General features: G+C 36.3%; 1 protein-coding gene across 2 annotated transcripts in view; it reads right to left on the reverse strand.

Annotated features, from left to right (window-relative positions):
• LOC115214759 (transcription factor Sp4) overlaps nucleotides 1–15,455 on the reverse strand; it is a 30,027-nt gene extending 14,572 nt beyond the window's left edge. Inside the window, exons 1-3 of one of the 2 annotated variants that reach the window (XM_029783783.2) lie at nucleotides 15,310–15,455; nucleotides 13,854–14,077; nucleotides 12,017–13,709 (exon numbers count right to left, since the gene is read on the reverse strand). In XM_029783783.2, coding sequence (XP_029639643.1) covers nucleotides 12,017–13,709; nucleotides 13,854–13,916 — 1,756 coding nt within the window. In that variant the 5' untranslated portion in view covers nucleotides 13,917–14,077; nucleotides 15,310–15,455. Of the gene's footprint in view, nucleotides 1–12,016; nucleotides 13,710–13,853; nucleotides 14,372–15,309 lie in introns of those variants that run through there. The other variant, XM_029783784.2, reaches the window with a different exon arrangement.
• Between the last annotated feature and the right edge of the window lie 1,609 nt (nucleotides 15,456–17,064).

A 17,064-nucleotide genomic window follows, 5' to 3' on the forward strand; every position in this document is an offset into this window, starting at 1 on the left:
AATAAATATCAGACTTAAAAAGAGGTACTGGGATTGATTTGTTTGACTAGAACCCTTCAAGTTGGTGCCCCAGCATGACCACAGTCCAATGAAACAAGTAAAAGATAAAAGATATATCTTCAATACAAACCAAAATTATTTTTTTTACTTGTTTCAGTCATTTCACTGTGGCCATGCTGGAGCACCGACTTTAATCGAGCAAATCAACCCCAAGACTTATTCTTTGTAAGCCTAGTACTTATTCTATCAGTCTCTTTTGCCAAACCACTACAGGGATGTAAACACATCAGCATCGGTTGTCAAGTGATGTTGGGAGGACAAACACAAACACACACACATATATATGATGGGCTTCTTTCAGTTTCCGTCTACCAAATCCACTCACAAGGCTTTGGTTGGCCCAAGGCTATAGTAGAAGACACTTGCCCAAGGTGCCACGCAGTGGGACAAAACCCAGAACCATGTGGTTGGTAAGCAAGCTACTCACCACACAGCCACTCCTGCACCTACAGATTACTTGAAATAAATTAAGTATTCTGTTTCAACTTCAAAAACTCCTTCTACAGATCAGCTTCCTTTCAGTAAATTATTCAATGCATTTGAAGGTTCAGAAAGAGTAAAAAATTTATCTGTTGGATTTTTGAATAATTTTTTTTTTAAATTGCACGAAGCACAAACTGAAAATAAATGATAAAATTTAAAACTAATTTTCAGTATAAAGCTAGTTTTAAAAATATTTAACTAAAAGCAAAATTAGAAAATTAATTTAAAATGAAGGTTCATTCACACAAAAACTAACAAAATAAAAGGCTTCTATATTCGTTTACTTGTTTCAGTCATTAGACTGTGGCCATGCTGGGGCACAACCTTGGAGAATTTTTAGACAAATGAATTGACCCCAGTACTTTTTCTTTTAAAGCCTGGTACTATTCTATCAATTTCTTTTGCTGAACTCCTAATTATGGGGACATAATCACACCAACACTGGTTGCCAAGTTGTGGTGAGGGACAAACAAAAAGACATGCATGCACACACACACAGACGAAGGGCTTCTTTCAGTTTCTTTCTACCAAATCCACTCACAAGGCTTTGGTCAGCTTGAGGCTCTAGTACAAGACATTTGCCCAAGGTGCCATGCAGTGGGACTGAACCAAGAACCATGTGGTTGGGAAGCAAACTTCTTACCACCCAGCCATCTTTCGAATAACGTATAAAACCTAATAACTTTTCTTTTCACAACAGTTTAGTTTCTGTGGAACCAGGCAAATTCGGAGAGAAGAAAATGCAATATCTTTTATCTTTTATTCGTTTCACTCACTGGAATATGGCCAAGCTGGATTCAGTCAAACAAATCAATCCTAGTACTTATTTTTTTAAAGTTTGGTATTTATTCTATTGGTCTCTTTTGCTCAAACCTCTAAGTTATGGGGGATGGAGACAAATCAACATTGGTTATCAAGTGAAGGAGGAGGGGACAAACACAAAGATACACACACACACACACACAAGTTTCCATACAGTTTCCGTCTACCAAATTTACTTGTAAAAACACTTGTAACCCCAGCTCTATAGTAGAAGACACTTGCCTAACGTGCCACACTAGGATTGAACTCAAAACTATGTGGTAGCAAAATGAGTCTCTTACTTAACCTCACAACCATACCTGTTTGTTGTAATGTTATTTTAGTCTTTCTTTGCCTCCCAGTGCATGAAAAGGGAAACACACAGCAGACCTGATCAGAATGTTTACAAATGAGTAAAAACAAGCACAGGTATCCTGAGGGCTTTCAATGGAATCTACCTAGTGGTTTTAAACAGGCAACAGATTAACTCCTTCATATTCATATTACTCTGCCAAATGCAATGCTTACAAAACAGGTAGAACATTTGGGCTGGACATGGCTGGTTCAAATACTAAAGGGTTAAAAGCTACCACTCAAAAGCAGGTACAAGCTATCTCACAGGTTGTAATACAGCTTCCCTCTACTCTATTTCACTCACATAGCTTTAAATTGAAATGGATTGTTCCAGGTGCTATGTAATTTCAATAGCATGGTTCTCAAAATTAATACTCTTTATAAATTAAGACCAAAATATCAATAAAACAAAATGTATTCACATAGTATCAGAGAACAAGTTAATATGTGCCTAAACAATGAATGAATCAGAGGAATCTGACAGCAGTAGTTGTATGGTAGTGAGCTACCATTTGCATTGCAACTTCCTGCTTTGCCATCATGTTTCTGAGGAGTCTAATATTACAGCAAATTACAATACATGAATTAAAAAAAAAATTCATTAAAATTACAATTCTACATTCTTTAATCATCCTGATATCTGACAGTTACAGACTATTCTTCACTAATGAATCCTAACAAAACTAAAGCATGTTTGGAGTTCAGTTCTCACTATAGGCACCTTCAATGTTAATATGAGGTCAGACATGCAGGTATATGCAGTCTCAGGAGCCCATACTAGAAGTCATAAAAATTCAATAGCCACAACACTGGCACACACAGGGACAAAGGTCAAGCCACAACTCTAATAATCAAAGCTTGTAATACGTTTGCAAAGGATCTTAGTACTTTCACTCAGCTTGGACTACAAATCACAATAAAACATCAGTCTTATGATAGCTAAGTTCTTGGATATCTCCCTCAATTGAGACACAAATACAGGCGGCGAGGTGGCAGAATCGTTAGCAGTCAGGGCGAAATGCTTAGCGGTATTTCGTCTGCCGCTACGTTCTGAGTTCAAATTCCGCCAAGGTCAGCTTTGCCTTTAATTCTTTCGGGGTCGATAAATTAAGTACCAGTTATGCATTGGGGTTGATGTAATTGACTTAATCCCTTTGTCTGTCCTTGTTTGTCCCCTCTTTGTTTAGCCCCTTGTGGGCAATAAAGAAATAAGAAACAGAACTAAGCTTGTCTTATATGTATATAGATGGGGGGGGGGGTAAGTGTATATGAACCCTTACCTTGACATTACATATTAGCAATAAACATGTATCACCACCATACAAGCAATATTGTTCATTTTCACTCTTTCATGAAACCATATCTGGCCATGGGGAAATGTTACCTTGCTTGTTAACAACTATGAAGGCTGGTAACAGAAAAGGCATCCCAGCCATAATAAATCTACTTCAACAAATTCTGTCTAACTCATGAAAACATGGAATAGTGGATCTTAGATGATGATGATTATGTTTATTAAAAGAAACAGTAACATTTCATCTTATGATTTTAATTTAATCAATGCTTATTTCTCTCTCATCCTGTTCCTACTTTCTAACCCCATTAACATTTTTCTTAAAGACAAACTTGATTCGTTTCATTTGCAATTATTGTTTTGAATTCATTCATAATTTGTCAATGAATGTGTGTGTGTAAAATGTCTTTGTATATGTATGCATACTCATTATTCCCAACTTTCCTCTATAGTAATTGCTAAGTATCCAAATCTATCTTCAGTTAAATCCTGTTCGTGACCAGGTGGTCATCATGTCATATGCACTTGAGTCCACTTGGTTTAGCAATTAATGGTAAAATGAAATTCATTACTTGAAAATATCTGGACATGTAAGTGCCCCAATACTGGACTCTAGAGATGCTAGAGCAGAGGCAAGTAGAAATATGTGCTTTATGCAAGAAGTTAAATGGAAAGGACTCTTCTCAACCACACTCCTCACAAGCAAGGAACAAATCCTTGTGCATGAGCAGTAGCAATACTGTGGATGAAGAAGGCATAGTATTGGTAAAGAAATAGATAGATGAAGTAATCAAGGTAGCCTGAGAGAGAGAATTCCATTCAGGGCAATGTAAAGTATGGATGTAAAATAATTACAGTGAAATCAGTACTGTTTGTGTAGCAGATGCACAGGACCAATAAAAGCAGGAAATAGATTCTCTCAAATGTCTGAATGGCTCCCTAAAAGCAGTAGGTAGCTTGTTACCAAAATGTCCTAATTAGTTGTGGAGTTGAGTACTCCAAAAGAATAGCAGCCAGAGTGAGAACAGGTTAATGTCCATTTTCCATACTGGCATGAGTTGGATGGTTTCATAGGAGCTGGCAAGGCTGGGAGCTGCACCAGGTCCCATCGTCTGTTTTGGCATGGTTTTTACAGCTGGATACTCTTCCTAATGTCAACCAATTTACAGAGTGCACTGGGTGCTTCTCATGTGGCACTAGCACTGGTGCTTTTTACATGGCACCAGAACTGATAGGGTCGACAAGTACATAAGACAAAAACCCCTCAGCTGGAAGAGAGGAGTAGTATTGATGTGGGTGTGGTTTTATGCCAGTTGAGAGATTAAAGGTATAGAAGGATAGAGATAAATGACTTATTGTAGAGCAGATACATAAATGGATAAGAAAGGAGAGTGAGTTGAGAGCAAGAGAGAGAAAGATGATGGTAAAAAATAAACTCTCTCAGAAGTGAAAGCAGATTATATAATGCTCAGGTATGAAGAGATATGAGTACCATATGCAGACAAACTGTGAAGACTAGACAGAACAGCTGGGGTTGAACAGCCTACTCATGAAATTGAGAGGCAAGTGACTGAGCACTCCACTGGCACATGTAGCATTAATGTAGTTCTCAGGGAGATTCAGCACAACACAGGATGTGTCGAGGTTGGCCCATTGAATTACAGGTACAATTAATTTTTGTCAGTTGAGTTAAACTGGAGCAACATGAAACAGAGTGTCTTGTTCCCACTGGGAACTGAACTCACAACCTTACAATTGTGAGCTGAATGCACTAACCACTAAGCCATTTACCTTGAAGGTGGAAACTGTAACAAAGGTAGATGCAGAGATGAAATGTTGAACGCTTATCTTAAGATGCTGAGTTTCATGGAGGAAATGACAAATGACCATGCTGACTAATGACAAGCAATGATGGAGAGGAACTGACCACCCATACAGCATAGGGAAATGGATATTAAAAGTAATTGTAGTAAGACTGGGCAACATATATGTGTATACATATGCATGTGTGTGTACTCATTTGTTATGTATGTGAATATATTTGTGTCTCTCACCCAATGTCCAAATAAGATTTTGTCATTAAAATTTATGAGCAATAAACTGGTTATACTTCTATATTACACAAAATATTTTAACAATTTTATACACGATTCCTAAGAATAATTAATCATAAATATACAATAAGGTTTTTTTTTTTAACCCTTTCATTACCAACCCAGCTGAAGTCGGCTCTGTCTCTGTAGTACAAATGTCTTGTTTTCATAAGTTTTGAATTAAAATCTTCCACCAAAACTTAGTCACAATTTATGTTCCTAACACTAGCTGAATGATAACTAAGTTATTTTACTAAATTTTGTTGTTATATTTGAAATAATTGAAAGAAATACAGAGCATCTCAACAGAAATATGGTAACAAATGGGTTAAACATCAAATGACAGTGAGGATCCACCCAAGTAAATTAGGGACCAAAGGTGTCCACATGCAGAAAATAGTTGAAAATCACTGCTCCAGAAGAATCAGGAAGACAAGAAAAATGCTACTAAGTGATGGCAGTGGGGTATGGATGGAAGGGGAATGGGAAGGAAAAACACATAGACAGATATTACTCTATCTCCAATAAATTATTATTATTGCTTTGGCAACAGTACATTTTGGCACTGAAGGCACACACACACACACATGCAGAGGTATGCACATACATACAAACTAGATGCTCACAAAGACGGAGAGAGAGAGAGAAAAAATGAGAGGTTCATAAAAATGTCTGATGTCAAAGAAGTCAGCATTGAATTAGCAATACCAAAATGTTTCATCCCCATATATATATATATAGAGGAGTGTGCATATATATATATATATATAGGCGTGGTAAGTAGCTTGCTTATGAATCACATGGTTCCGGATTCAGTCCCACTGCATGGCACCTTGGGCAAGTGTCTTCTACTATAGCCTCAGGTCAACCAAAGCCTTGTGAGTGGATTTGGTAGACGGAAACTGAAAGAAGCCCGTCGTATATATGTGTGTATATATATATATATATATATATATATATATATATATATATGTATGTGTGTGTGTATATGTTTGTGTGTCTGTGTTTGTCCCCCCAACATCGCTTGACAACCGAAGCTGGTGTGTTTACGTCCCCGTAACTTAGTAGTTCGGCATAAGATACTGATAGAATAAGCACTTGGCTTACAAAGAATAAGTCCTGGGGTCGATTTGCTCGACTAAAGGTGGTGCTCCAGCATGGCCACAGTCAAATGACTGAAACAAGTAAAAAGATATATATATATATATATATATATATAAATTCATTAACATTCAGTTTTCTATGCTTGCTTTTATAGATGTGTGTTGTCTGTATAATTTAGCAGAGAGAAGCAGAATGTAGAGGTTTTCCAATGTTTTGTCAAAAGGATCAAAGACATCCAAATTGCAAAATGCAAAACAGTGAGCCAATATGGAAAAGCATGTACATAATGATAATGAGGCACTCACTCTTACTGATATCATGAAGGAAGCATAGAAAATACAACAATGTGATGTGCTAAATGAGAATTTGGGGGGAAAAGTGAAGAACTATCTCAGGTAGACTCAACAAATGGACTAAATATCCCTGCCACCCACATAATCAATCAGGTAATACAAAAAAGGGTAATTTCCAATGACTGTTGCAGTAACTGCTACAAGAGGAAAAGAGACACTCTAGAAAGAAAGAATTGCAAAGGCATCAGCTATAGAAAGAGTGGAAATTAGTTTAAATAAGATGCAGTTCATATCTGAGATAGGACATAGTGCCATTGATGTTCTTCCCATGTGGGATGAGAAACAAGTTCATCATAGCAAATAGCAAACATTATCATTCTTTCCAAACACAAAAGCAAAGCTTAGAATTAAAGTCTTAAAATAAACCCACCAAAGAAAAGTTTCAGTTAGTAGTACACCCTGACACATCTCCACAATCCCCTTTCTCTAGCTGGAATTTACAATGTAATTCCCCTACAGCAAAACACCAATCCTGTCCCAGCCACCTCTGTCAATACAACTCCCTCCTCAGTTGAAAGGATCTTGTCTTGTGAATTATTTGGTGACCTCATATAAAAAGTACCAGATACACTGTGTAAAGTGGTTGGCGTTAGGAAGGGCATCCAACCATAGAAACCAAGGCAAGACAGAATGGAGCTTGGTTTAGTCCTCTGGCACACCAGCTCCTGTTGAACTATCTAACCTATGCTGGCATAACAAAATACAAGTACCTTTCTCTCATTCCCTTAAGGAAATCCAAACTTCTTGCATCTGTATATACATATTAAGATATCTCCATCATTTCTGCCTTATTTCTCTAACATTATTAATAAATTTTCACTGCACACTTCGAGGAACTTTTACTTCTATAAACACATATTTACACATCACATGCACATATATATATATATATATATATATATACACACAGTTATGTACATATATATATATATTATATATATATATAGTTATGTACATATAAACACACATACATTTACACGCAGACACACACACATATAGGCAAATCAAAAATTAAAAAATTAAAAATCACAAGTAACAAAACAACAAAAAGCCAACAGGATGTACACATGGAATGTATTAGCTTGTCACTCAGTAAAGGTGGTAAAAGGTGTAAGCTTTTATAAAGTTTTGAGCATAGCTCTTCATCAGAAAGAGGAGAAAGGAAAGGTGCAGAGAAGGAAAAGTCTAAGCACGTGTATGATACATTTATATAAATGTACACTTTTATATACACACACACATAAATACATATAAACATATAAATACACACACATATATACATACATGTACAGAGTATACAACCAAGTTTCATATGTCACAGTGCTATGTTCTCAATATCACTAATGTAGATCTAATTCACATATTTCTATAATAACTGAACAGTCAGTCCATGTTACTAACAATTTCAAACATCACTTCAAGGCAACACTTTAGGTACAAACGAAATAGTTCTTGCTTCCACTTTTGTTATGTTCATTCTCAGAAGATTGTAAAAATTTTGTCTATTCCTTGCCTTAACCCTAAATTTAGTGAAAGAGTGTATAACTGAGGTTAAACTCCAAAACAAATTTACCTCCCTTTACATTTAACTTACTGAATAACAAATATAGATATAGAAAAACATTAGCGGTCCAGTTAAAGAATCAATTAAAGTTGAAGTGTAGTTTGATGATAGAATATCAATTAAAAAAGGCTTGAAAGGATATGTATAAAAGAAAGAAATACTTTTTTCTAAAATAATTGAATGGAAGCCTTGCATTTCCATTCTCATCACCCAGATATGTATAAATACATTGTCTCAATGAGAATGACCATGGTCACTTTATAAAACAACTTATCAGAATGTTTGCAAATACTGATAGACCCTGATTTCATATTCAAAGACATATCTAATATCCATGGGCTTTCAAAATTAGTCTTTTTTCAGCAGTACAGAGGCCACATTTTTTGCTACCATTTTCATAAGCTCAACACTTTTCAAAAATTCTCCAACTGATATCATTTATAGCTTTCTCAATAATCAGATATAATTTCCTTGCTTTGTTACATTCCATTTCTCAGTATTCCTGAAGGAAGAACTGTAGCTGAGAAATCTTTTGATCAACTACTCTACCATATTAACACATTGCATTAGGGTGATGATACCACAGTTCATATCCCTCACTTGAGTGATATGCATTCTTCATTCAGAGACATTTATAAATGGAGTGTAACAGAGGTAGCTTGTTACCTTTGATCGTTGAAAGAAGCTGTATATACGTGTGTAGATACTTACACAACACACACATACACACATTTATATACAAAATAAATACATACGTGAACGCACACATACATATATTTGCATCAAGTCGATAAACGACTCTTAGTGGCATTCTTGACAATTACCACACGAATCATCTTGAGAAAATAAAAAGGTAGTTTTTCCTTTTTCTCTTTACGATGTAAATCTTTTTTTACATAGCACCGTCTATAAGACGGTGCCATACAGACAAGTCTGTGATACATGTTTGGGTATACAAAACGTAAAGAGCCGGCATACATAGTGTGTGTGTGAGAGAGAGAGAGAGAGGAAGAAAGACCGAGTGTGTATGTGTGTGCGCACGTTTGTATGTTTCTCTGTATAGGCGGTGTTTTGGAATAGCAATTACTGCTTCATATACATGTATGCATATATAAGATAAACCGGAACGGTTTCAATCCAGATTAATTGTAAACAGATCAGTCAATATAATTTAAGCGCTGAAAGTTTTTAAATCAACGTAATCATTATTAAGTAGTCAACTTTTCTAACATTATTATTAACGTTTCATAACAAGCTGCTATTATAACGTGACATGCTTAAAGAGCAGACTACACGCATAACATTTTATTTGATTATACAGACATTCGAGGGTCACATGGAGGGTAGTTACATTTAGTGAAATATACACCTACATATACAAAAAATGCGTTTTTAAATACACAATAAATTCAAGGTCATAAGTCGGGAGCCAAAAAAATTCCAGACTAGCTTAGCAAAATAAGAGTGAAAACTTATTTATGATAGACAGGATGTTTGGAAAACTAACACAACTTTCACTTTTGTCGGTATGATTGCCCATCCCACTTTCTAGGACAACGAGAGAAAAATCTCCAAAATAGCTAAAATATTTCGTAATAATAATATAGCGCTAAGTTTGAAGTGGAGACACCAAATTACAAAATGCTGTGACGTCGCGTGATTATTCTTTCTGCTTGTTATTATTGTTGGCATAACGAAAGATGTGTGTTTCTTCATAACTTTCTGAAAAATGGATATTTTTTTCGATGAAATTTTCAAAAAATACATTTCAGATAGTGTAGAATAACGATTATATCGGAATTTGATGTGAAATAAAAAAAATTAGGGTGGGGTTAGCGGGGGCGGATAATTGACACATTTCATCAAGGCGTTATGAGGAAACAAAGTCGAAGTGTATGAATTATCTGATGCCATCCTGCTATTCCGCCACACCTAATCTTAATCTACGCCATCTGAAATGAATATATGTAAAAATGCTTACTAAAAAAATATCCGTTAAGTTATGAGGAAAGAAATGGAGGTGTGTTTTAGCCGACACTCCGCTTCACTGTTCTGAAAACATTTTCCACAATAATTTCCGACACAACTCCTCCATTTACACCATTTAATATGTATCTCTGGAAATTTTCCTTAAAAACATGTATTTTTCAGTAAGTTATGAGGAAACAAATTCGGAGTATGGGGGCACACATCTGTAGTTATAGCAAGTCTTTGGGTGTAAGTAATAAATGTATAAATTATGAGAAATCAATTATAATTCATATATTTTGTTAAGGGAGGAGTGAACTGTTATAATGTTCAAATTAAATCTTTCATTTCCTGTATAAAACGAAGCTAGAGGATATTAGTATTGTTTAGAAGGACCGAAACTATGATCTCTACGTCAAGGGATATCACAAAGAAACTTTGGACTATAAATTGGTGTTTTAAAGAAACAGACATAGAGAAATGTCGATCTTGTACTAATCCTTTCTTCGAAAAATAACCTTGCAACAGCCAACACAAAAATGTATTTACTATTTTACCTACAGAAAGGAAATACGCTCTCTTACAGCAGCGACTGGAATGTATAAAGAAATGTCCATTATATTGGAAAGAATTGTCAGTTCTTTTATCATTAAACACCTGCTGTGTTAACTAATTACGTATTTCTTTGTGATATTAAATTCAAATTATTAGTGACTAACAAAATAGTAGTAATCCAATATCTTCTAAATATGCATTAACATAAAATGATATGGGTTCCAGGGCGTTAATATAAAATATAACGATTTTGAATGCTTGGAGCCTTCAACCAAGTTTGCAAACTAAACTTCACATTCTAAAATAAATTTGTACAACGATGAACACTTAAACTAACTTGTAACAAGATATATTGAAAGAGCGATAGAAAATGATGAGAATTACAACGAACTTATTCGATTTATTGGATCTTCTGTAAAAACAAAAATACCAACCACCTGAAGTTAAGTGTACAATTATAGTTAAGTAAAATTAAGGGAAATAACGTTTTTTGGTTAACTCTAATGAAAATGTGAGCCAAAAGTGTTGAATAATTCACATCTAGGATACAATTTCAGAAACATTAAATCGATATACTACTTGTCTGGCACTTTATTTTATCGATCAGTTCTCTTCCTTCGTTGATTTTACACCAGTTCTACAGGAAGTTGACACATGTATGCAAATTTAGATATTTTGCATGAATTTTTAGAGTTACTTTGCCATTAAAGGATTTCTCTTCATTTGTCAGAGATAAATATTTCCAAGCAACAACTAATGCAAAAACAAAGTTTTATTGAATATTCCAAGTCAAGTTTATCAAAGTTAAGTGAGAAGAGCAAACTTAACTTTTGTTAGTGGTTGGAATAATTGAAACATTACTTGGTAAATTCATATTTTTCTTCTAGTTTTAGAAATTACAATTTCATAAAGAAGGAATAACTGAGACAGGCTGTTGATTATACATGCACATATAGTTTACGTTACAAATACATAGGGTTTGCGTTAAATATGTATTGAAGTCCGTAGTGTTTACATACGCAAATCACAACATACACACACAGCTGCATGTTGTGGATAAGACACAAAGGACTAAATGTGTTCCAGAAAAAATACATATAAGTGGGCAAAAACAAGAGGCGATCAACAAAAAATTATGAAAAAATTAAAATAATTCGGCTGACGATCGGCATAAAGCTCATCGATCATAAACATGGTTATCGATCAAAGTAAAACATCATAAACAGTGCCGCCTCCACAGGTGGGAGTTACTTGTCAAAAGAACTAAAACTGTAACCAAGTGGCAATAATAAATGGGTGTACAAGTTGGAACACATGCATACAGAGAGAGAGAAAGAGAGAGTTTAAGAGTTTGAGATAAAAATTAAAATAATGTTGAACTACTTACCTAAAATCTGTGTAGCGCTGATAGCCTGGGCTGTGGGAGTTGTGCTGATCTGGTTAGTGCTGATCCCGGCCGCCGCTGCTACTGTCTGTATCTGTTGTGGGCTGAGTTGCTGTCCCTGCGACTGGGAGGAAGTTGTGCCTCCACCCCCTAAACTGGCCGCCATGCTGGAAGTAGTTGCCGATGTGGTGGTGGCTATCGTTATTGGCCCGCCCATGCCTTGGAGAGGCGACGAGGCCGCTATAATCTGTCCTTGCGGAGTGATAGCTTGAAAGTTAGCCAAGTTCTGCACGTTCTGTAGGGCGGAGAATCCTTGGAGACCTTGCAGACCCTGGATGTTTTGAACTTGTATAGTCTGTATGTTGGTAGGTCGGATGTTTGCAATGTTGAGTGTAGGAATCCAAGGACTGCCTTGTATAACTTGGTTCTGGCCTGCTGCTGCAGCAGCAATCTGGATATTGGCTGCGCTTTGTAACATTTGAGGAGTAATAATATTAGACACCATGCTGCCTTGACTGGCTGCGGAGGTAATAGTTGACGTTCCAGATAAACTGGCTGAATTTTGGGGTATAGCCAGTGAATGGACATTTTGGCTGCCTGATGTTACCACTGACTGGTTGCAAGGATTATGTGATAACGAAATGATAGTGGGAATAGTCTGTAGCGCTGACTGAGGGAGGTAGCCAGCATTTGAAGCAGTCGGCGAGGCAGCTGTACTCGAGATGGACGTGGATACAGTTTGGGTCGCGGTTCCACCACTTAGTTGTTGTTGTTGAATGTTGTTGACAGAGGGGCAGGTAACATCTGTTGCCGTAGTAACGAGAGGTTGCGGTGAGTTACTTTTGAGCTCAGTCTTAACGTTAATTTCAGTTGGTGCTGCTATCTCGAGCACTTGCTGTGTAAGATTTTGTCCGGAGCTGATTTGATTCGAGTTATTGCCCGTTGCTGAAGAATGAAGTGTGGGAAGAGTGCCCTGACCCATGAGATTAGCAGTTTGGAGTGTTGGTGTAGAGAAAGCTTGAAGAGGCAGTTGAATTGCTTGATAAGTCGTTTGTCCGTTCCCAGTTGATACGGGTATTTGTATAATGGGCATTTGTTGGAGTTGAGACAAAGGCAATTGTATTGTCTGCATAAGAGGCTGCCGTATGGCCATGTTCTGCATTCCTGCCAGATTGACCATATTACCGCCCAAATTGAGCACGTTACCCATGAAACCGACATTGTTGGGGATAATGTTGGCTCCCGAGAGGCCTTGGGTGGTTCGGACAATTTGTCCGGTCGGCGTTAGGACAGCTTGATTCCCCGCAAGAATCGCTTGACCTCCACTCGCCGTGGAAGCATTTGCAGGTACAAAGATGGCCTCTTGTCCATCCAGTGTAAATGTTTGGAACGGTGGTATGACATTGTATGTTATGTTTCCACCTGGTCCGGTGGACGCAATCAGTTGCGGAGTCTGCTGGGCTATGATCGGAGCAGTAGTTAATGCCGTAGCTGGTGCGTTTGGCTTGGTAGAGTCCACGACACCAGGTACTTGAACCCAGTTCTGGCCGGCCACGATCTCGCTTTGATTGGTAACCTGATTCTGACCAATAATTCGGACCTGAGTTGCACTCACTTGGTTAATTCCGTCTTCTTGTGGAGCCCCGATCTTGCTGCAAGTAGCGGCCAACAGAGCCAAAGGGGATGGCTGGTTATCCTACAAGGCGGGGTTAAAGAAAGGGGTGTGCATAAAAATTAGGCCATTCAAAAAAAATTTTCAGCCCTACTAGGAACTGGTTGTATGGTGGGGGGAGAGAGAGAAAAACAACATATACACATTCTACAGATGGAAAAAACTCACCTGAGATGAACTTGTCGGCATCACATAGTCTTCATTCGATCTCCTTATAGCAAGTGTAGCCATTTAATGCCGAAGCAAACCATTGATGTGGATACTGGATCGATCGTGACAGGCATCTGTTCGCCATAGATGGGAAGTCCACGTTCCCTGCTTGGAGGCCATGGAGGCGACTGACTGAAGCTAGCGTATTCTTCCGCGTTAACCGAAACACACGTTCTTTTTGTCTATATGCATACGCAATTGAAAATAGCATGCGACCAAAAAATATTACTTTCCATTCGATTTTGAAGGATAGTTTACAAAATCGATATTATTAGTGAGATTTTTAATTATTTTATTGAAAAATTTCTATATTAGTATGAGTAGAATGTTATATTAGTAATAAGTGGGAGGGAGAACTACATTGACGACAACGGCCCTAATATTGTTAAAGGCGGGCTATGATTGACAGAGTTGGTTGGATAAAAATGCACGATAATGTAAAAATTGATATAATAACGTTATTTACAATACGAAAAATTGAAAAGATACAATGTTATCGTAAAAATTCAATTATCATATAAGTAATTATATATATATACTAATTTAACTTCCAGTTATCAAATATGGATAGACAATTATATATGTATATATACATATATATATATATACATATATATATATGTATATATATATATATATATGTATGTATGTATATATATTTTTATATATGTATGTGTATATATATATATATATTATATATATATATATATATCTGTAAAGCGTGTGAAGGGGAAGGGAGAAAGTTGTAGTAACCAAACAGAAGAGTGACGCAGTAAATCCTATATGGGAGGAGATAATCAGTGATAGAGAAGTAGTACCAGAGCGAAGGAGGGAGGGAGGAGGAACGATACTAGAAAACAAAGAGAGTAGAGGAAACACACATCTACATACATATACATGTATGTGTATATGTATATATATATATATGTGTTTGTGTGTGTGCGTGTAGTATGAAAGAGACGGAGAGAAAGAGAGAGAGAGAGATAAGAAAAGGAGGGAACGTATAAAGTCAGTTTCTCTTTAAGACATTAGTGAGAATGAAATAGTGGGAGTGGAAAAAAATATTTTAGTGAAGTACAGAATGACTAATGAAGAAAGAGGATGGAAAACGAACGACAGTAGTATATCACTAACAATAGATGAGTTATACATACTCACGCATACACACACATAAATACATACACAAACAATATATATATATATATATATATATATATATATATACATATACACACACATATATTTACACACACACACACATCTCTATATAAATATATGTATACATATATGTATTAAATACATTTATACACTACGTAGGCGACGTGGGAAGGATGGAGCTAGACAGACCATACTAACATACTAAAACGGTTACGCACAATAAAACAATCACCACAACTCCACCATATTTACTTACATAGAGGAAAAAAAGTTTTCACGTCCAGCCAGACAACGTTCCCTTAAATAATCTTTCTTTTTCTTTTTTTCTAAGAATAACTTTTTTTTTGCGGAATTCTCCGAACACACCTCCTGATTGCTTACAAAACGAATAGAGGATGGAACGGCGATGAAGATTTAAATTTTTTTTATTTTGTTATTATTCTTCCGCGATAGAAAATAGTCCCTCATGAAAAATGGTCAGAAAAAAAGGCATATAAAAATGTCGCTAATCGGAAATACGGAAAACAGAAATGCTATAAATAATAGTAGCTGTTTCTTTCGCAAAATATCCGATAGTGTTCACTATATATATATATATATATATATATATATTATATATATATATATTATATATATATATATATATATATATATATATAATATATATATATATATATATATATATAGATATGTATATATATGTATGTATGTGTGTGTGTTTGAGTGTGTATAATGACGGGCACAATCTGGCTTGTTGCTAAGTCGATATATTAGCTTTTTCTCATATTGTTTTCTTTTTTTGTGCTTTTTGTATTATTTTTTACCACTCACGTCTCACACCTTTATTACAGTTTGTCTCTCTTCCATCTCTCTTTTTTCCTCTCTCTCTCTCTCTCTCTCTCTCTCTCTTCTTTCGCTCGCTTTCTTATTCTATCTGTCTGTCTATCTATCTATCTATCTATCTATCTATCTATCTATCTGTATGTCTGTTTGTCTAACTATCCCATGCTTAGCTTATGTTTCACCTTCACCACCCCTAAAATAACAGTACATTTTCTTTTTCCCGTCAAGAAAAATAAGCCGACAACCATTTAACAGTCAGGTCAAAGGCGGAGCAAACCACCCAGTTTTTTTTTTCTTTTTATGCCAACTCTCCTTAAGGTGGTCATTCATTTGTGTCTGTGTGTATTGTATGTATGCGAGTATATATATATATATATGGATTATTGTTGCTGTATGTGTATGTATACTGATGGATAGATAGATTTTATTTATTATACACAGACGCAGGAGTGGCTGTGTAGTAAGTAGCTTGCTTACCAACCACATGGTTCCGGATTCAGTCCCACTGCATGGCACCTTGGGCACCTGTCTTCTACTATAGCCTCGGGCCGACCAAAGCTTTGTGAGTGGATTTGGTAGACAGAATCTGAAAGAAACCCGTTGTATATGTATATATATATGTGTGTGTCCGTGTTTGACCCCAACATCGCTTGATAACCGATACTGGTGTGTTTGCGTCCCCGTAACTTAGCGGTTCGGCAAGAGAGACCGATAGGATAAGTACTAGGCTTACAAAGAATAAGTACTTGGCTTACAAAGAATAAGTCGTGGGGTCGATTTGCTCGACTAAAGGTGGTTCTCAAATGACTGAAACAAATAAAAAAGGAAAAAGACATTTGTGTGTGTGTGAGTATAAATTTCTATTCATATGTATATATGTATGTGTTGGGGAGGAATGTATATACGTAATAGTTACATAAAGAGGGAGGGGTAGATAGATAGATAGATGGATCCGTGAACAAACGAAGGTAGGCGGAGGTAAAGAAAAAGCACACCCCCCGTTTTTGTCTTAACCCTATCCCTAAACATTAAACCCTAACCCTAAACACCAGGTTGCACATATTCTTTACCTTCGTCTGAAGGTAGTACTCAATGCATTCTTTTAGAGTCGTAACCTCTTTAGATATACAGAACATGTACGTCCAAGGATATAGGAGCACAGTTGCAC

This window comes from Octopus sinensis, linkage group LG8, assembly GCF_006345805.1.
Source record: "Octopus sinensis linkage group LG8, ASM634580v1, whole genome shotgun sequence".
Lineage (NCBI taxonomy): Eukaryota > Metazoa > Mollusca > Cephalopoda > Octopoda > Octopodidae > Octopus > Octopus sinensis.